Source organism: Polypterus senegalus, chromosome 13 (assembly GCF_016835505.1).
Source record: "Polypterus senegalus isolate Bchr_013 chromosome 13, ASM1683550v1, whole genome shotgun sequence".
Lineage (NCBI taxonomy): Eukaryota > Metazoa > Chordata > Cladistia > Polypteriformes > Polypteridae > Polypterus > Polypterus senegalus.
This window is the reverse complement of record NC_053166.1, coordinates 8,974,358-8,995,349: the sequence shown is the minus strand read 5'-3', so window position 1 is coordinate 8,995,349 and position 20,992 is coordinate 8,974,358. Positions and strand designations below refer to the sequence as shown.

At 44.9% G+C, this 20,992-nt stretch overlaps 1 protein-coding gene across 1 annotated transcript; it reads left to right on the top strand.

Annotated features, from left to right (window-relative positions):
• Positions 1–3,273: 3,273 nt before the first annotated feature.
• On the top strand, positions 3,274–9,444 carry dusp1 (dual specificity phosphatase 1). The gene is made up of 4 exons (XM_039774728.1): positions 3,274–3,911; positions 4,051–4,199; positions 7,180–7,399; positions 8,108–9,444. The coding sequence occupies exons 1-4, from the start codon at positions 3,542–3,544 to the stop codon at positions 8,461–8,463; spliced, it is 1,095 nt and encodes a 364-aa protein (XP_039630662.1). The 5' UTR covers positions 3,274–3,541; the 3' UTR covers positions 8,464–9,444.
• Positions 9,445–20,992: the final 11,548 nt, after the last annotated feature.

Genomic DNA, 20,992 nt, shown 5'->3' with positions numbered 1-20,992 from the left:
GGACAAGACCTCTCCACAGAACAGCTGCTTTCCTTCCTCCTTACATATTTATTCAGCACGGAGATCAAAGGTCAGCCTGTCCCTAAATATTTCATTTACGGCAGCCATTCTCCAACACAACGTTACACGGCAGCATAGATCTCCGCAGATAAGACCACCAGACCTCTGAAGCCATTTCTTTTTTAAACCCCCTTTGTGAAAAGCCTTCTGTTTACTGAAGTTTAACCCTCAGCCGTAAAAAGGGCACACTTTGCTTGGATGGTCATAAAGCGAGCAGGAGTCTCTCGTCCAGTCTGAGGGCAGGCGTCAAACAACGCGGAATCTCAAGCCAAGAGGGTCACGTGAGTGATGCCTACGTGACAAGCTTTCTGTTTATACGAGTTAAACTGAAAGATCACAGGAGTTTGGAGGCCGGGCTGGGCCGGGTGAGGCCCGTGTGGCTTGTTTAGCTTCTAAACTTGACAAGCTGGCAGGCTGACAAACTGGCCAGGCGATGTGCGTGTCGTCGGCGTGAATCACTAAGCTGGAAAACGATTGTTTATTTTTTATTTTCAACACGCCCTTCCACCCAGGGGCCAATCACAGAGTTTTACAGGGAGAAAACAATTTTTTGTAGACACCCCAGGCCAGACACCCTTTGGCATAAACTGTGAATATCACATCAATCGTGTCCGCGCAGTGGCTGATGGGAGCTACAAATACTTCACGGAATTGTCAGGTCGACACGGACAACTTGTTTTGTCTCCTCTTTAATTCTGCATGATGAAGCACCTGAGATGGGGACTCCCTGTGCGGTGGGGTTGTGTTTTCTTTCTTCAATTGTTTCCAGAACATTCTGTTATTTGCCTTGGTGACTGGACTGGGATTTGTTCTTGACGTCTGTTCCTTATCCAGGGCAAAAGGAGTCACAGTGAGCCGCTTCAATGAGAAGAACAGCCTTCAGAACATCATGGTGGTCCCTGCTGATGCCTCCCATATCTGAAATTCACTACTGCTGTGGAGTTTGCCTGTTCTCATACCCTCGTGTCAGCTCGACAACTCAAATCGTACCAGCAGAACTGAGAGTGGATGTGTGGTATGCAGAATGGGCCTAACCCTGCTATGAACTGGCATCCTGTCACCCAGGCCTGTCCATGTTGGCTCTGCCCAAACACTGTGATCCTGTATCAGAAAGTCAGAGCCCTTCATTATCTGCACACTTTAGGTGGAGACATTTGATATTTGTGCCCCCCAATCTACCCTCAACAACCCACCATGACAAAGTGACAACATGTGACCAGAAATAATGGTGAAATTTTTTTATTTTAAATATTGTGAGATGTTTGAACATTAAAAGCCTAAACCTCATTTTAGGCCTGAGTAGCCTAAAGCCTGCCAGGACAGGCTGCCTGGGGTGAGGCCTGCGTTTGTGAGTACAGGTCTGGTTTTATATATTTCGAGGCTTTCACCTTTTCAATGAATTTTGTGAGGAGATTCGTGACAGTGTCCAGTTCAAAGATATCGGTTAACAGATATTAGAAAAAGAAAATTGAAGCAGGCGTTCAGCTTGTTCAACTGGTGCACCCCAGCACCACCATTTCCAAGGCTCTTAGATGGTGAATAATCCATCTGTCATGATTGGACTTTTCTTTCTGATGTTCACACACATTGGCCCTGGACTCTAAAAACGATTAAAACTTCATTTAAGGGGGTTTGGAGGTCAATGACCATCATGATCACATTTGGTTTTGGCATTTTTTAACATTTGTGGAAATAATTAACATTCTTCATTCATATCCACTGTAAGATAGATAGATAGATAGATAGATAGATAGATAGATAGATAGATAGATAGATAGATAGATAGATAGATAGATAGATATGAAAGGCACTATATAATAGATAGATAGATAGATGAAAGGCACTATATGATAGATAGATAGATAGATAGATAGATAGATAGATAGATAGATAGATAGATAGATGAAAGGCACTATATGACAGATAGATAGATAGATAGATAGATAGATAGATAGATAGATAGATAGATAGATAGATGAAAGGCACTATATGATAGATAGATAGATAGATAGATAGATAGATAGATAGATGAAAGGCACTATATAATAAATACATGTGATAGATAGATAGATAGATAGATAGATAGATAGATAGATAGATAGATAGATAGATAGATAGATAGATAGATAGATAGATAGATTATAAAAGAAATCAATGGATGGATGAATAGAGAGTTGGTTTTTGAAGTCTCCTGATTCCATTGCCTCTCAAAAGCTCAGCATTCGCCATGTTACCCCCTGACGAGTCCCCATAACTTTTAAGGAGTGAAGCCCCCTCTAACAGAAGCTGTCCCCACGTTTTTTTCAGCGTCACTCTCAAATGTTTCCTTTTCTTTCTTATCTTTTACCCTCGTACTGCCTTTCCATGCTGGTGCTCTGTGTCCATTTTATAGCCGGTTTGTTCCAGCTTATGGACTGTTCAGACATGAAGTTAAACGTGTAATTCCATCCGGTTTTGAGTTTGACTAGAGATGAGGAACTGGGCTGCCGAACAAATGACTGAAGCCCCCTGCTTTTAGCCCATCACCCAGTTTCAGTGCCCAGGGCACACCGTGTCCTCTTTTGATTATTCATCCTGTTTTTGTGTCGCACGTGCACGTGTCGTGTCATACAGTATGGGCGGGTGTGACTTTTGCTTCGGCGTGCCGGTATCTCACAAACGAGATTAAAGCGCCTCTCCGTGTAATCTCCCCTGTTATTACTGTCATAAACAGGACGATCCAATGAGGACGACGAGAATGAACTGTAAATAGTTTTATTGCCGCTGAGTTTGCACCGATCCCGCTTTTATTGCACTCTGTTTAAGACGATGTGCTCGTTACTTTTCCTGACACGCCCCCTTGAGCTCTCCAGAGGTAGCAGTTCCAAGGACAACAAGAAACCCCCCTCCCCCTCCCTTTTCCCTCGGTCCTAGTGCTCGTCCCCGTGATCCTGGAGCGCGTGCCACTCGATCTCCATGGACACTTGCGTTCAACACGCCAGCCTCGTTCCCCTGGAGCGCCGCCAACTTGCCAGAGGCTGACATCAGCATCGTCACCACTTCGAGGAGCGCGGCGGTCTCCAGCTTATCACCCCCTCCACCCCACCCTACTGAAGTGATGACGTCTGTGAAATTTTCAGGGCCGGCAGCCAAAACGGGCGGAGCTTTTTGACGTCAGTTAAAAAACTCATTCACACACAAAAAAAAAGAACCCTGCCACAAGTATATAAAGTAAAGCTGAGTGTGGCGGGCAGAGAAGGTTAAAGAATAAAGAGGTCTGGACGTTCAGTGACCGGACGGACACTAAGGGATCGGTCAAGACAAAGGAATACCACACTTTAGCGCGTCATTTGGAACGGTGTGCTCCTGTTGTGGAAGGACAGAATTTTATTTTATTTTTTTTCAGGAGCCTCATTTTTAAAATATTTATTCGCATTCCTTTTGTTTTTTTGAGATTCTTAACGCTCCTCTCCACAGCCGCCTTTTTTTTCTACCGCCTACTATGGTCAAAATGGAAGTTCAGAGCCTTGATTGCGCCTCTTTTAGAAGTCTGCTTCAGGGGGACGGCTCCGCCTGCCTAGTGCTGGACTGCCGATCTTTCTTCTCCTATAACTCGTCGCACATCCCCGGCTCGACCAACGTCCGCTTCAGCACGATCGTGCGCCGGCGAGCTCGTGGCGGGCTCGGGCTCGAACACATTGTGCCCAACGAAGAGGCGCGCGGCAGGCTGCTGGCCGGAGGCTTCGCCGCCGTGGTGTTCCTGGACGAACGCAGCGCCGAGTTGGAGCAAGTGAAGAAGGAGAGCACTTTGATGCTGGCCGTGTCCGCCTTGTGCCGGGAGCCTTGCGGGGCCAGCGTCTTCTTGCTTCGAGGTAAGTCGTCCTGAGGACCCGCTGGTGTTTTGACATCGCTGAACTTTTTCACTTCAGACTTCCATTCTGATCGCTTCGTACGGTCACCCCTTTAAAAGCCCCTTGATTCACATTTTTTCTCATTCTGAATTCGTTTCAGGGGGCTTCGAGACGTTCTCTTCTCAGTTTCCCGAGATGTGTACCAAGCCATCACCGCCCCAAGGACTGTGCCTCCCGCTGAGCGCCGGATGCCCGCCTGGGAGCGCCGAGTCGGGATGCAGCTCGTGCGGGACTCCGCTTTACGATCAGGTGAGAAACGGTGGGGGGATAAGAGACTGACATATTCCTTAAGTGCTATAAATTATATTTTGGCTCTCCTAGCTTCAAAGGGCTAAGTGGGTGGGACCAGCGCTGGACGGGACGCCGGTGGTGTAAACCAACCTTTACACTTTAGGAGAGAGCCCACGAGACGTGACGGGAGTGAGCAAAAGTGGCTATCAGTCTGTATAGCGCATTTCACAGCTGACAGCGCGGAGAGAAAGACGAGACCACGACTGCGATCCGTGTTTGACGCCACTTTTGGGGACATCGGCGTGTTTAAGTCTGGAAGACGCAAACATTTTTTCTTTTTTTATAGCGCCTTGACTGTTAAGAGTTTTGGGGCCAGGATTTACAGACGTGTAGATGGTGCCTGAGCTCGGGGGCACACACGAGCTGAACGGGGGGTTTCACGTTTAGGGATTCCCAGTCTAGCTGGATCTTCTTATTACTGTTCATTAAAGCATTAGAATAAAAACCATCTCTCCTATAAAGCACTGGATCTGAAATCCTCAATCCATCCATTTTACAATCCGATAATCCTAATCAGGAGATTAAAAAAAAAAAAAAGAGCCTGATGTGGAGAAGATAATAATACTTTTATATATATTAATGGATGGAGTTTGTGCTCAAGGATAGCCAGCGGGACGCATTTGAACTGCTGTCCTGTCTGAGATCTCCACTTCCAGGCATTCCCAAAGTTCCCGGCAGTATGTAGAATTCCTGTGTAGATTTCCTAGGCATTCTATACAAATACAGGCTCTTTACACATTGCTGGTATCCTATATAACAGACTTTTTAAAAAGTTGTATAAATGGTTTAATGGACAGTAATGAGAAGATCCAGCTACACTGGGAATCCCTGGAGGTGGAGACCTCAAGACAGGACAGCAGTTCAATGCGCCCCATAAGAAGTACCTTAATGGGACAAATGGGCTGGCTGGACTGAGTGGTCTCCTCTCCTTTGTCAGATTTCTCTTGTTCTTCTATGGAGGCTGATATTAATAACCTACAGAATACATGAATAGATGGAGTCCGAGTGCCGGGGCACACAAAGGAGCTAAAGGGGCTGATAGAAGGAGAACTCCACCTCGCCTGTAGCTGAATCTTCTCATTACTGCCCATTCAATCATTTTATGTGATTTTTAAAAGTCCCTCTTGTATACACAGGTGATTCTTTCTAAGCCTTGTCACCCTTTTTAAGAAGTAGCTGGATGTGACATTGGGACAAGTTAGCCTAACGAACGAGCTAGGCACACTGAATGGTCTTCTGTCGTTATGTCACATTTCTTATAAAAAGGCGGACGTAGAGAACAGAATACGTTACCCTAATAGATGGAGTCTGGACTCTGGGTAGTTGAAAAGACGCGAGCTATCTTACCCAAGGATGCCAACTCCTTGGATCTTGTAATTTATTGCCCGTTTTAAACAATCAAATGCATAAAAATGATTCTATACCAGAACTTAGCAATATGTCTAGGAGAGAGATTGGCATCAATAACAGAACTGCTGGGCACAATAAACTCAGCTGGACATGGCCTGCCATGAACTGGCATCCTGTCCAGGATTTACTCCTACCTTGTACCCAAGTGCTGCCAGTATACCCCTTTTCTTTGGCATGTAGGGCAGAAACAAACATTTTCCACTGCTGCCTGAGCTGGTGCCCCAACTGTGTTTCATCCTTTTTATATTGGTGTGAAGGGTTACATAAATCTGTTTTCTGCCCTGTCGTGGAATGGCACGTCACGTAGGATGATTTCTTCTGGTGTTTCCAATTCTGCCAGGATAGCATCCAGCCTTCCAGACCCCATAAGAGTGGGTTAAGCCATGGAGTGACTTCACAACTCGCTTGCCCTACTTTCTGTAGGAAGCCTTCTCACAGTGCCAGCAGTTTAGTGCCCATTAGGTATGCCCACATCATTGACTTTTTTGACCTCTTACTAAATAAATCTTCATTAATGTCCCAGACGTCAACTGGAGGTTCTGGTCTTTCAACATCAGACTCCCTCACCTGGATGGACCAGCAGGGGTGGATGAAGCCCTGGCACTTGCCCAGGTTGTGCCCTATTCCCATTGCTGTCTATACTTCTCTTGTCAGCCTCATAGTTGCCAAGGATGGTAAACGTTTGGCAGGACTGGGCAGCAAACCTTCTGCAGTTTACCAATGCAAGATTGATTTCTTGATTTAATTGCCTTAAATAAATTTGGACATAAATGTTAGGATGTGATGTGCCAGTCATAGCTGGTGCCTGCTTTGTGCCCGTCTCTCCCCCTTTAAGCAGTTGCAAAAAAAGGCCAGATGGCAAGCTTGAATGTGCAGGATCAGATGGGTGACATTGGTTTAACTCTGTAAACTCTCAGATGTCACTGTGACTGGCACCATAATGCCCATTGGTGCCCTATATGTGGCATGGCACTTTTTTGTGAGCATTGTGCCATAGTGGTTAAAGCTTTAGACTTCAAATCCAGCTTGTGACCACAACCAAGTCACTTCACCTACCTGAGCTCCAATTGGACGAGAAAAAAGAAACGTAACCAATCATATCCCAAATATTGTAAGTCTCCATCGGGAAATGTGCCCGCCATATAATATAAAAGCAAAAAGTATATGAGATACAGAATTCTGGGTTTTAAGATTTTATGGATGGTAATAAGAAGAATCCTTGTTCAATGCCCCACAAATGTACGTATAGCTCTATACCAGTCAAGGCGCTATATAAGAAGTTTGTGTCCTTCACACTTGTGTGCCCGCAGTGAAATGCGCCATACAAGCACATTCCGTGAACTCTCTTCATATGGCGTAAAGGTTAATCGATTTAAATAAATGTAAATGTAAGCTGAGCTCTCTGAAATTTCATAAACGCGGGATCTTCCTCAGTTTCTGCTTTTCCGCTTCACTATTTGACATTTCTTGTGCCATCTTTGGGCGTGATAACTAATTTTTTTTTTTTTTTCTGCTTTCTTTTTGGCAGGGTGGACCTGTGGAAATCCTTCCATTTCTCTATCTGGGCAGTGCCTATCATGCCTCCAGGAAGGACATGCTGGACGCCTTGGGCATCACTGCCCTGATTAACGTCTCAGCCAACTGCCCGAATCACTTTGAAGGCCACTACCTGTACAAGAGTATCCCGGTGGAGGACAACCACAAAGCCGACATCAGCTCCTGGTTCAACGAGGCCATTGACTTTATCGGTGAGTGTCGTTCATGAGATGGCGGCGGAGTTTTTCCATTTTTCTTGCGCCTTTTTCTTTTGCCCCTTTTGTACTCGCCGTCTCTGGCGGGTCTCCTTTCTTCTGTTATTTTTAACTCTGCGTCTTTCCCTCCATTTTCTGCCGACAGCTGGTTAGCCTGCCTATGAGGTAATCATGTAGGCTGATGTCACCCCCATCAAGTGAACAAAACCGCCCTGTTCCCACCCCGCTTCAAACACACACACACACACACTCTTTCTGCCCGACTCTGAGGGTCTCCTCTTGTGTTAACCACAAGGTCGTGCCCCCGCGTCGCCTTTGAGCGCCATAGCGGATGTCTAACTGGTGTCAAACTGATCGGGGTCTATTGTTGAAGCGGAACAAAAGGTGGCTGCGCCGACTTGCCGCTGGCCTTCCTCGCAGATGGCAGCTCCCAGCGGGGAGGCGGGCAGATCCTTTTGTGCGGCCCCCCCTCCACAGCACTCCCGATGGGCTTTTGTTGGCCGTTTCCTTGGATGATTACACTGTGGTGCTTGCGGCCCCCTTTTGTTTCCCGGCTGTTTACTTGTTTGTTTATTGTGGCGCCCAAACTCCCCTGTTTTCTAACATTTCTTATTCAAATAGAGATGCCAGGCTTTGGGTGTTTTCTTTTTTTTTTTTGAAAATCTTTCTTTTCAACTAATTCGCTATGTCATCTCTTGTTCACAGATTCTGTAAAAAGCACAGGAGGCCGCGTCTTTGTGCACTGCCAGGCTGGCATCTCCCGTTCTGCCACCATCTGCCTGGCATACTTGATGAGGACTAACCGGGTCAAACTGGATGAGGCTTTCGAGTTTGTCAAGCAGCGGCGCAGCATCATCTCGCCCAACTTCAGCTTCATGGGGCAGCTGCTGCAGTTTGAGTCGCAGGTCCTGGCGCCTTCCTCCTGCTCTGCGGAGGCTGGCAGTCCGGCCCGAGGAAAGACTGGCACCGTGTTCACCTTCCCCGTCTCCATCCCAGTCCACTCCACCGCCAGCCCCCTTACCTTCCTCCACAGCCCCATCACCACATCGCCAAGCTGCTGAGCCCACTGACGGAGCTCGACTGCCCGAGTCGTCGTTTCTGACATCTGCAAGCAAGTGGCGCTTAGGACTTGGTGAAGGCATCACCTGACTTGGCCACCCCCAGTGGTGGGGCAGCAGAAGCCGAGGAGCGTTTGGGAGACCCCCCGCACTCCACCAGCGGTCTTCTGGATTTTGGAGGCTGATCTTGTCGAATCCCTAAGGACTGAACAAAGAGAGAGTGTGGCGAGCATTCGAGTGGACGCCTGCATGTGGCTGTGTGGAGACGCGCCAACTCGGCCTTGACGGGACAGCAAAGCTGTGAATTCCTGCCTGGGCCTCTCGGCCCTCTTGTTAAAGACTCTCACACACTGACATTAACCCCGCCGCCCTCTTCTGTTCACTCCATAGTGCAATAATGTTATATAGCGCCCCGTCCTCCTTATGCCAAAAGTACAGAGACTGACAAGGCTGGGCAATGCCCAGCGGAGCTACATGGCCACGGAGATCCACGTCTCCCCAACAGACTGGGCAGCAGTGGCCGTCTGTCTGTTACGTGAGGTGGGCTGGCATAAGAGAATGTGGGTGCTGGTCTGATAAGCTAGCACATGTGGACCCCCCCGGGCACATGTCACTGTGTCATTACTTGTGGCCTTTGATTATTCTCAGGAAGACTTTTAGAAATCCTGCACTGTGAGTGTCGTGCCATGGGGGGGGGGGCATTCAGAAAGGAAAGCGTGGCCTTCTGGACTGAAATGTTATACTGCAGTATTCCTACAAGGATGGGGGGGGGACAGGCGGGAGCAAAAAAAATACCTCAGAATATCTTCAAGTACCGGAAAGTTTGGTACCACCCTGACAAAGCACTGCGCGAGCTGCTGTCGCTATTTATGAACCAAAGTAATATATAAATATCTATAAGCCATAGCTATATTTTCTATATGTTTTGATATGTTAACTCAAATTTTGGTTTTCTATGAAAATAATAAACCTATTGTTTTTATTTTTATCTTGTGTATTTCATCCACTTGTTTTATTGTCAAAGGTACGGATAAGTAAATGCAGAAGATCATTAAAGTTCACTGATCTTCAAGAAGAAGTTTAGGCTTTGAAGAAAAATAACAAGAGACCCCCAGACACCCAAAAGTCTCAGAAAAGCCAAAGTGAGGCCTTCTGTCTGTGCAATATATACAGTATAGTGCCCCTCATAACCACAGCCTCCCTATCTTTTGTATATCCACTCTCCTGTCAGGTACTTCATATAGTGCCTTTCATATCTACTTAGGGTACCTGTCATGCTTCATATCTATAGACCTTTTGGATGGGGCTCTTCATGTCCATCTTAACTGTCAGACCCCACCCTTCATGTCCACCTCCCTGTCTGTGTTATAGTGCCTTTCATATCTGTCTGTGCATTTATCTTGTCATTTTTCATATTTATTTGTCTTTTATAAAGTTAGTTAGGAAAGGCACTAACTAAATAAATGATGTATTTCCCATTTTTATATCTATATATTATATAGTTACAGAGATAGTAAAGGTACTAGATAACGGAGAGTGCCTGCATGTCCATTCACCTCTCTGTCAGTCCGTTACGCTGCGCTCTTCAAATCCACTGACCCTTCTGTTATACAGCGGCTTTCCTGCCGATATGTATCTCTGTGTATCTGTCGCTTTTCATATCCATACCATAAATGTGTTACACAGCGTCCACTTATGTGTTATATAGTGCCTTTCATATCTGTCTCTCATATAGTGCCTTTCATCTATCTTTCTATCCATCATATACTGTAGTATCTTCTATCTATCCATATATAGCACATTTCATCTATCTATCCATCCACTATATAGTGCCTTTCATCTATCTATCAATCTATTAAATAGTGCCTTTCATCTATCTATATATCTGTCTGTTATATAGTGCCTTCTATCTATCTATCTCTATCTATCTATTCATTATATAGCTCATTTCATCTATCTATCTATCTATCTATTATATAGTGCCTTTCACGTCTATCTATCTATCTATCTATCTATCTATCTATCTATCTATTATATAGTGCCTTTCATCTATCTATCTATCTATCTATCTATCTATCTATCTATCTCATTTCATCTATCTGTTATATAGTGCCTTTCATGCATATCTATTTTTGATATACATATCCATTTTGAGGTCAGCTTGCTATAGAAGGTAAAGAAGACAGACACGTGGGTGCAGGCACACTGGTGCCGGAGCTGTGCTTGGTGACATTTCTGTGTGATTTGATGGCTAGAAGTCCTCAGTGCTGGTCGGTCTTCAGTGTGGAGCTGGAACGTCCATCGCTTTTCTTCTTCCTTTCTTCCACTGCTACCTCCATCTATCTATCTATCTATGAGTCGGCCTCCAGTCTAAGATTGTCACGTGGGTTCAGCACATTGAAGTTTTACTTGCATGTTTCCTTTGATCAGCGACCACAGTAAAATATCAGTGTGACACACACAAAGACAAGGCTACACAGAATGTGACCTGCAGCTCGCAGCGTATCCAATTTCACACGTCGTACTGTTTGTTGTATTTGAAGGTTTTTCTTGATTTGCTGATTCTTTGGGTCCACCCAGCACAGCCCAGCAGCCATCACAGAATTCGAACACGTAAAGAATGTCGCCCCACATGTTTAGGAAACACGGCCTGCGGTGCCCTGTTTTATATAAGCATAAGAGCTGGGACACGTCACAGCAGGCCAGCGTCACCAGAGACTGTCCAGGTCACTTCACTGCTATTTAAAGTGGGCACAGTGGTGCTGCAGCTGAGAGCTCTGGCACACAGGGTACAAATCCTGCACCAGTTACTGTCAGTGTGGTGTTTGTGAGTTCTCGCTGAATGTCATGAGAGTTTTCCACGGATTCAAATCCAGGTCCCTCCCCACTTACGTCAATGGAGTTTGTGTGCTCTCCACGTGTCTCATGGATTTGTTCCAATCTGCTTACTAACTTGGTGGAGGTTGTGTGTTCTCCATGTGTCTCATGAAGGTTTTCCGCAGGTTCAAAACAAGCCCTGGTTACTCTCTCTTTGTTCTCCACTAATTTTCATGAAGGTTTCCCAAAATTAAATCCAGGTCTGGTTATTCCCTATATGGACTTTGTATGTTGTTCTTGCATCTCACAGAGTTTTCTATCGGTCCAGATAGAGGCCTGCTTGGTGTCTTGAGGGAGTCTTTACTATTTATGTGAGCGGCGCAGTTTTCTAGAGCAGCAAAATTAAACATATGGTGACTTATGAACATTTAGACTGAATAAGACTGTCTGATTCCCACTTACCCGACTATACTGTTTTTATACTGTTTGATCAAAACAACGAAAATTGTGCAGTCGCTTGTTTGTGAATGAAATGAACGAGAATCAAGACTCGCTCTTGGGTAATCATTCAGTTTGCAAATCAAATGAACGAGAAATGTGTTGATCATTTGGGGAGGAAATGAATGAGAACTGAATGACTCGCTCTTGGGTAATCATTCAGTTCATGAATCAAATGAACGAGAATTGTGTGACTTGTTTGTGAATCAAATGAACGAAAATCATGTGACTTGTCTGCAAATCAAATTCTAAGAGGCTAGAATCATGTGACTCATTCTTGGACAATGATTTAGTTCACAAATCAGATAAACAAGAAATGTGTGAATAGTTCGCAGATCAAATGAATGAGAATCTTATGCTTGCTCTTGGGTAATGATTCAGTTCACGCATCGAATGAACGAGAATCGTGAGACTCATTTGTCAATCAAATGAATGAGAATCGCGTGACTCGTTTGTGAATTAGAATGAACAAGAATTGTATGACTTGTTCTTGGGTAATGATTCAATTCACAAATCAAATTCACAAGAATTATGTGAGTTCTTTGCAAATTAAAGGAGCAAGAATCATGTGACTCATTCTCGGGTAATGATTTAGTTCATAAATCAGATAAACGAGAAATGTGTGAATCATTCGCGGATCAAATGAATGAGAATCTTATGACACGCTCTTGGGTAATGATTCAGTTCACGCATCGAATGAACGAGAATCGTGAGACTCATTTGCGAATCAAATGATTGAGAATTCACTGACTCATTTGTCAATCAAATGAATGAGAATCGCGTGACTCGTTTGTGAATTAGAATGAACAAGAATTGTATGACTTGTTCTTGGGTAATGATTCAATTCACAAATCAAATTCACAAGAATTATGTGAGTTCTTTGCAAATTAAAGGAGCAAGAATCATGTGACTCATTCTCGGGTAATGATTTAGTTCACAAATCAGATAAACGAGAAATGTGTGAATCATTCGCGGATCAAATGAATGAGAATCTTATGACTCGCTCTTGGGTAATGATTCAGTTCACGCATCGAATGAACGAGAATCGTGAGACTCATTTGCGAATTAAAATAAACGAGAATTGTATGACTTGTTCTTGGGTAATGATTCAGCTCACAAGTTCAAGTTCAAGCACTTTATTGTCATTGTGTAACAATGTTGTACCTGCAGGCCATCATGCAGTTAGTTAAGATTCTCTCTGTACTTTAGTGTATCTATAGAAATGAACCAGCAGCTTCTGGAGGAGGTCAGCTCTCCTTAGCTTCCTGATAAAATCGAGGCGTTGTTGTTCTTTGCCTATTCTAGCTCAGGACAGGTCCTCTGAGATGGTGACTCCTAGAAACTTAGAGCTGGAGACTCTCTCCACAGCATCTGCATTGATTGTTATCGGACTGTGATTGGTCTTGTTAGTGGTCCTAAAGGCCAGAATAACTTCTTTGGTCTTTTTGGTATTTAAGACCAGGTTGTTGGTGTTGCACCGTGCTGTCAGATTCTGAACCTCTTCCTTATATGCAGCTTCATTGTTGTCTGTTACAAGCCCAATGGCAGTTGTATCATCCGCAAATTTAACAATAATGTTAGATTGGTGGATGGGTTGGCAGTCATGGGTGAAGAGTGCATAGAGAAGGGGACTTAGTACACATCCTTGTGGCACACCAGTGCTCAGGGTAAGGGTTGAGGATGTGTGTTTGCCCATCCTGACAGACTGGGGACGGTTGGTGAGAAAATCCAGTAACCAGTAACCAAATCAAATAAATGTGAAATGTGTGAATCGTTCACGGATCAAATGAATGAGAATCTTATGACTCGCTCTTGGGTAATGATTCAGTTCACGCATCGAATGAACGAGAATCGTGAGACTCATTTGCGAATCAAATGAACGAGAATTAACAGACTCATTTGTGAATTAAAATGAAAGAGAATTGTATGACTTGTTCTTGGGTAATGATTCAGTTCACAAACCAAATTCACAAGAATTATGTGAGTTCTTTGCAAATTAAAGGAGCAAGAATCATGTGACTCATTCTCGGGTAATGATTTAGTTCACAAATCAGATAAATGAGAAATGTGTGAATCGTTCACGGATCAAATGAATGAGAATCTTATGACTCGCTCCTGGCTAATGATTCAGTTCACACATGAAATGAACGAGAATCGTGTGACTTGTTTGCGAATCAAATGAATGAATATCATGTGGTTTGTTTGCAAATAAAATGAATAATCATCGTGAGACTCATTTGTGAATCAAATGAATTAGAATTGTGTGACTACATAGGTAATGATTCAGTTCACAAACGAAATAAACGAGAAATGTGTGAGTCATTTGCAAATTAAATGAGCAAGAATCATGTGACTCATTTCTCAAAGCAAATGATTGAGAGTCATATGACTTGTTTACAAATCATATGAATGAGAATCGCATGACTCGTTCTTAAAGCAAATGACTGAAAAGTGTATGACTCGTTTGTGAATCCAATGAACGAGAATTGTTTAACTTGTTCTTGGGTAATGATTTACTTCATAAATCAAATAAACGGGAAATGTGTGAATCGTTCGCGGATCAGATGAATGAGAATTTTATGACTCTCTCTTGGGTAATGGTTCAATTCTTGAATCAAATGAACGAGAATTGCGTGACTTGTTTGTGAATCAAATTCTATAAGCAAGAATGATGTGACTCATTCTCGGATAATGATTCAGTTCACAAATAAGATAAACGAGAAATGTGTGAATCATTCGCAGATCAGATAAATGAGAATTTATGACTTGCTCTTGGGTAATGATTCAGTTCACAAATCAAATTAACAAGAATCATGTGTTTACAAATTAAATGAGCAAGAATCATGTGACTCATTCTTGGGTAATGATTTAGTCCGCAAATCAAATAAACGAGAAATGTGTGAATCTTCCACGGATCAAATGAATGAGGGTCTTATGACTCACTCTTGGGTAATGATTCAGTTCACGCATCAAATGAACGAGAGTCGTGTGACATGTTTGTGAATCAACTCAACGAAAATGATGTGGTTTGTTTGCAAGTAAAACAAATAACTAGTGTGAGACTCGTTTGTGAATCAAATGAACAGGAATGGTGTGACTTGTTCTTGGGTAATGATTCAGTTCATAAATGAAATTAACAATAATTGTGTGAGCCGTTTGCAAATTAAATGAGCAAGAATCTTGCGACTCATTCTTGGGTAATGATTCATTTCACAAATCAAATGATTGAGAGTCATGTAACTTGTTTGCAAGTCAAATGAGTGAAAATCGTCTGGCTCATTTGCAAATCAAATGAACGAGAACTGTGTCAGTCATCCGTGAATCAAATGAACGAGAACCATGAGACTTGCTGGCATAACATAGAGAATCGTGTGACTCATTCTTAAGGCAAATGACTGAGAATCGTATGTGACTCTTTTGTGAATCAAATGAATGAGAATTGTGTGACTTGTTCTTGGGTAATGATTCAGTTTACAAATCAAATTAACAGGAATTGTGTGAGTCGTTTGCAAATGAAATGAGCAAGAATCTTGTGACTCGTCCTTGGGTAATGATTCAGTTCACAAATCGAATGTACAAGAACTGTGTGACTTACTTGAGGATCAGATAAGCAAGAATCATGCAACTCTTTCTTGGGTAATGTTATCATTTACAAAACAAATGAATGAGAAATGTACGACTCATTCTTGGGTAAGGATTCAGCTTACAAACCAAACGAGGGGAAATCATGTGGCTTGTTCTCGGGTAATGATTCATTTCATAAATTGTTTTTGTCTGGCACCTCTTGACTCACTGGTTACGAGAAAACCTCCACATACTGTATGGTAAAACATTTGAATTGTCTTGATGTCTAGTTATGCAATACATAGACTTTTTTGGGGTACCACACTACTATTCCCCATTTTTGAAACATAACATAATGAAATCCTTATGATGACCAGTAAGCCAAAAGGTGTCTTCAGCTAGAATGAGCAGAAAGACCTGAAGCTGTGCCGGCCGCCTCAACCAACCATATAATGGGATACAAGGGGTCACAGTTACTTAGTAATAAATACTGGAGATCGGTAATAATGGCATGTGTTGTGTTGTTTCATGCTGTTCTGCAGGTTGCTGATCCTGAATATGATCATATTTTTGATATTTGATTCTTTACTGGTGGTCCTAGCCCTCTAAGTTTGAGTGCCGGAAAGTTAAAAACAACAAATTTCAAACACCAGCATGTGGGGTATCGTTTTAGATTATTTCAAGGTCAGGATTAGGAATACAATGTTATTTTTGGATTTTTAACACCTTACTAGCCCTCTATGGACATCTATCAGAGTGTACAAAAATGACAAATTAGGTTTATGCCTCCGACTGCCTGGAACTATAAAGAAAGTAAGAGATACAGTTAACAGCAGCGCCCCCCTCTCACCCCAAGTTTTATGAACTAAGAGCTCCAAAGCACATAAGTCCTAAAACCACTTCCAAAATTGTCCACTTGCTGGGTGTTTGGGGTTCTTGTCAAACAATAGCTAGATACGAGGGTCTTGTTGCTCTGTTACAATGAGAATCTCTGAAGCCATAGAAAAGTTGCCAGCAACAAATGGCATTCCGAGTGAACAAAGTCCTGATACGGAATCCAAGGATTAGTCAAAACACAGTGCACGATTCAAAGTATCCAAAAAATTAGAAAATACTAATTAGAAACATCAAAGAAACTCGGCAAAACACTCCTAAGCAGACTCATAATGAACCACCAGGAACTGTGGGAGACCCTCAGGGTTTAAAAGGCGGAGGGCAAGAACGACATGACACAAGGTTTTGAAACATGGCAGACTGCGTTTGAGATGCCACCTGCTCTACCAGTGGGCACAAAAGACTAACATGGCATACAGGAGAACATGAAAATGGCACACAAGTTATTTGAACCCGGAGCCGTAATACCCATAATACACATTTCAACTCGTTTCAAGCTCATATATCTATGCGGTTCAAATCTATTCCGCTGGGGCCTAGAGACAGAGAGCCGCCACCTGAACTGAAGACCCTCAGTTGGCCCATTTGGAGTGCTTTGTGCTGGACTGGCATCCTATTTCCTGCCCTGCACCCAGAGCTGCTCTGCATTGAAACAATCATCTTTGGCAAACAAGTGAATGGGTTTTAAACGTCTGAGTGGCTGGCATGATGGCTAAGGATGCTGCCTCCTGGCGAGGGAGACATTGATTCAAACGCCAGTCTTTCTCTGAGAGGGCTCTGCACATTTTCCCTGGACTTGCATCACTTCAACTGCTGGGTCCCACTTTGTGCCCAGTGCTGCCTTGCATTAAAATGATCAGGAAATGACACCAAGTGCAAGGATGGTGTCAGCTACCTGAAAGAGGTGCCAGGTCTGTGCCAGGGGACCCTTACACCAATGCTCATTATTTAAACTTAAAATAACTGTGGAGATGCCAAGCGGACATGGGCAGAACATGCAAACTCCCTGCAGGTGGGACTGGCATTTGAGTTAAGCAAGCTGGCACTATTAAGGAACACGCTAAACATTTGACCTGCTTCAAGTTCATTCAGGCAGAAACCAACAGTGGAATGGACGCCAGTCTATTTCAGGGCATGCTTACACCCGTTTTCATTTCTGAGGCACCGTTTATGCCAACCTTGAGAGGAGCAGGCAGGGAATACAGCCTTGAATGGGGCAGAACATGTAAATTGCCCAGAGAGGGACAGGGCTGGCACTAACCATTTGACCTGCTTCACATTCAAACATGGCAGACGGTGTTAGAGATGCCACTTGGTCTACCAGCACATCTTAGTCTTGTGGGAGCAGAACAACCATGGCATATGGCACACAAGTTATTTGTACCCGGGGCCGTAATACCCACAATACACATCTGAACCCGACTGAAGCTCATACACTGACCCGGGGCCTGGAATTGGAGAGCCCACCCACATCAGCCGCAGCCCCCCCAGATGCTCCCAGTTCATTGCTCTTTCCTTTACTGAGACCACGGTGAGCGGATTCGGGGACCCTCAGCTAGGACGGCATTAAGGGGGTTAATCGGCCACTCAGGGAATGCCGACAATAGTAACAGCTGCTGACCGCCGCGGCCGGTGGGGCGGGGGGGACACGCTTTCACATGCAAAACATTCTACCAGGGTTTTTTTGGGGGGCCATTTGCTGTTTTTGGCCTTGAGAAGAAGCAGAAAGAAAAAGCGGAGATGGTCGTGCGTGAAGCACATTAGCATAACAGTGGAAGACCCTCGTCGTGCGGCCCACATTTCATCACAGGAACAGATTGCTTCTCAGGCTCCGGCAGATTCCCACCAAAGTGTGTAGAGGGGGTAGAATAATTTAGGATTTCAAAAAAGAGAAAAAATCCCATAGGCTGAGTGTTCAGTCGGTGGCACAGTATAGCGCCTTTCCAAAAACAGAGGACAGAGAGGAGCACACAAGTCATTACACTTGGACACGTTCGTATGAAGGCAGCGTGGTGGCACAGAGCTTAGCGCCTCATATTACCTGAGCAGGTGTGCATGTTCTCTCTGTGCCTGGCACATCTCAGTGACTGGAGACCCTCACTTGGCCCACTTGGAGTGCCTTCTGCTGGACTGGCATCCGATTTCCTGCCCTGCACCCAGAGCTGCTCTGCTTTGAAACAATTATCTTTGGCAAACAAATGAATGGGTTTTAAAAGTATGATGGCAGGTGGCACGATGGGTAAGGATGACAGTGATTCAAATGCCAGTCTGGTCTTCCTCTGGGAGGACCTTGTCACACATCTTCTTCAGAATTGGTTCCTGTCTTGTGCCCAGGGTGGCCTTGTATTAAAATGACCAACATTAGAAAATAAATAAATTAATTTTATACATTTGATTAACTGGTGGCACAAAGGTTAACGCAATTACCTGGCAGCTGCAGTGACCTCGGTTCAAATGCCAGCCCACTTCCTGCCTGTCCTCCCTGTGTTTATGTGGGTCCTCCTCTGGAATCCCCTCACAATCCAGAGATGTGCCGGTTAGGCTGACTGGAGGCCCTGAGTTGGCCCACTTCAAGTGCCTTGTGCTTAATTGGCATCCCATTTCCTGCCCTGCACCCAGAGCTGTTCTGCATTGAAACAATCATCTGTGGCAAACAAATGCATAGGTTTTAAAAGTACGACGGCGGGTGGCACGATGGTTAAGGATGCTGCTTCCTGGTTCAAATGCCAGTCTGATCTTTCTCTGAGATGGCTCTGCACATTTTACTTGTGCCCAGTGTTGCCTTGCACTGAAATGATCAGGAAACAAGACTGAGTGCAAGGATGGCATCAGCTACCTGAAAGAGGTGCCAAGTCTGTGCCAGGAGACCCTTACACCAATGCTCATTATTTAAGCTTAAAGTAACTGTGGAGATGCCAAGCGGACATAGGCAGAACATGCAAACTCCATGCAGTCGGGACTGGCAGACTGGCGTTTGAACTCAGCAAGCTGGCACTATTAAGGAACACGCTAACCATCTGACTTGCTTCAAGTTCATTCAAGCAGAAACCAACAGTGGAACGGACGCCAGTCTATTGCAGGGCATGCTTGCACCCGTTTTCAATTCTGAGGCACCGTTTATGCCAACCGTGAGAGGAGCAGGCAGTGAAAATGGACTTGGATGGGGCAGAACATGTAAATTGCCCAAACAGAGGGACAGAGCTTGAATTTGAACTCGGATTACGGGAGCAGCAAGGCAGCTATACTACCTGCTGTGCGCCGCTGATATAACCTGCTTATTCTAATACGGAGGTTCTCTGGCAACAGTAATGAGTACAAGGATGGCATCAGCCCTGAATGGGATGCCAGTTCACGGTAGGGGACCCTTACACCAAAGCTGACAATTGAAGTTGAAATGAACTGATGAGAAGCTGCACACACACACATGGGCAGAACATGTAAACGTCACAAAGACAGGGACTGGACTGGCGTTTGAACTCGGATCACTGAAGCAATAACTGCTGTGCCACAAAAAGCAGCACTGAGTACAAGGTTGGCATCAGCCCTGAATGGGATGCCAGTTCTGCAGTAGGAGTCCCTTACACCAATGTACCCCATTTAAGATGCCACACAGACATGGGCATGTGCATGGCATGGGTACATGGGCATACCCATATCTCTATACCATGGAACAGGTATGACATGACATGACATGGGATAGATATGAGCATGGAGATGCCACATAGACATGGGTACCCACCCATCAATCCACCAGATGATATGCCCTTCCAGTGCCCCCACTCACTCATAATGGGAACCATTTAAAACTGCTAGCTTTTTCTCCTTTTTCCAAATTTTAATCTGAATAATTGAAAGAAATCCATTTGGACAATGTGATGCCAGGTCTCTGCTGCGAAAGGCGCTATAAACATCTACAGTGACTGACTTGATATGAAGACTGCCTGCCTGACTGGGGTGACTGAGCCCATCATGCAGATCCTCATTTATAGCGCCCCTCAGTCTGCATGGCACTCACAGCTGACAGGTCCTCCTTTATAGCGCCCTTCAGTCCACACGGCTCAGCTGGCAGGTCCTTATTTATAGCGCCCCTCAGTCCCTATAGCTCAGCTGGCAAGTCCACATTTATAGTACCCCTCAGTGGTTTAGGTGGCAGATCCTCATTTATAGCGCCCCTCCGTGTCCCCACCGCTCTCACAGCTGGCACATCTCGTCATTTCTGTTTATTTTTTTTTTACTGGATTTCCTCCGCGCCTGGCGTGCTCGCCCAGGCTGTTATTTCAGCCACAAGTAAAGCCGCGGTTGCCTGGTGATCTCATGTTGATTGTCTATGAAGAGCCGCTGTTGCCATGGAGACAGCCCTGCCCTCCCTGCCTGCCGCCATCGGCCCGCGTCAGTTAAGCTTCCTGTTGCGGTTCGAGTGTGTGACTCGGCTCCAGCACAGAGGAAGGGGGGGGCAGGGGGGCGGGGGAGAAGAGGAGGAGGCGAGGAGTTTGAGCTCAAGCGGCTCCAGGCGCGGCCCACCCGGCACCCGTCAACCAACCTGTCTTCCTCCTCAGAACAATGGCCTTGAGGCCTTGTCTGCCGCTCGCCCTGTCGGACAGGAAGCAGGCCTCAGAACGCCTAGCAGGAGCAGACATCCCAGAAAGCGGCAGACAAGAGGCCCTCGAGAAGTTCACACGGCTACCAGGCACCTGCCGACTTCAAAAAACACGTCACTTTAACTTGTCACCGTCACCTCAGACCCTCACAAAGGTTCAAC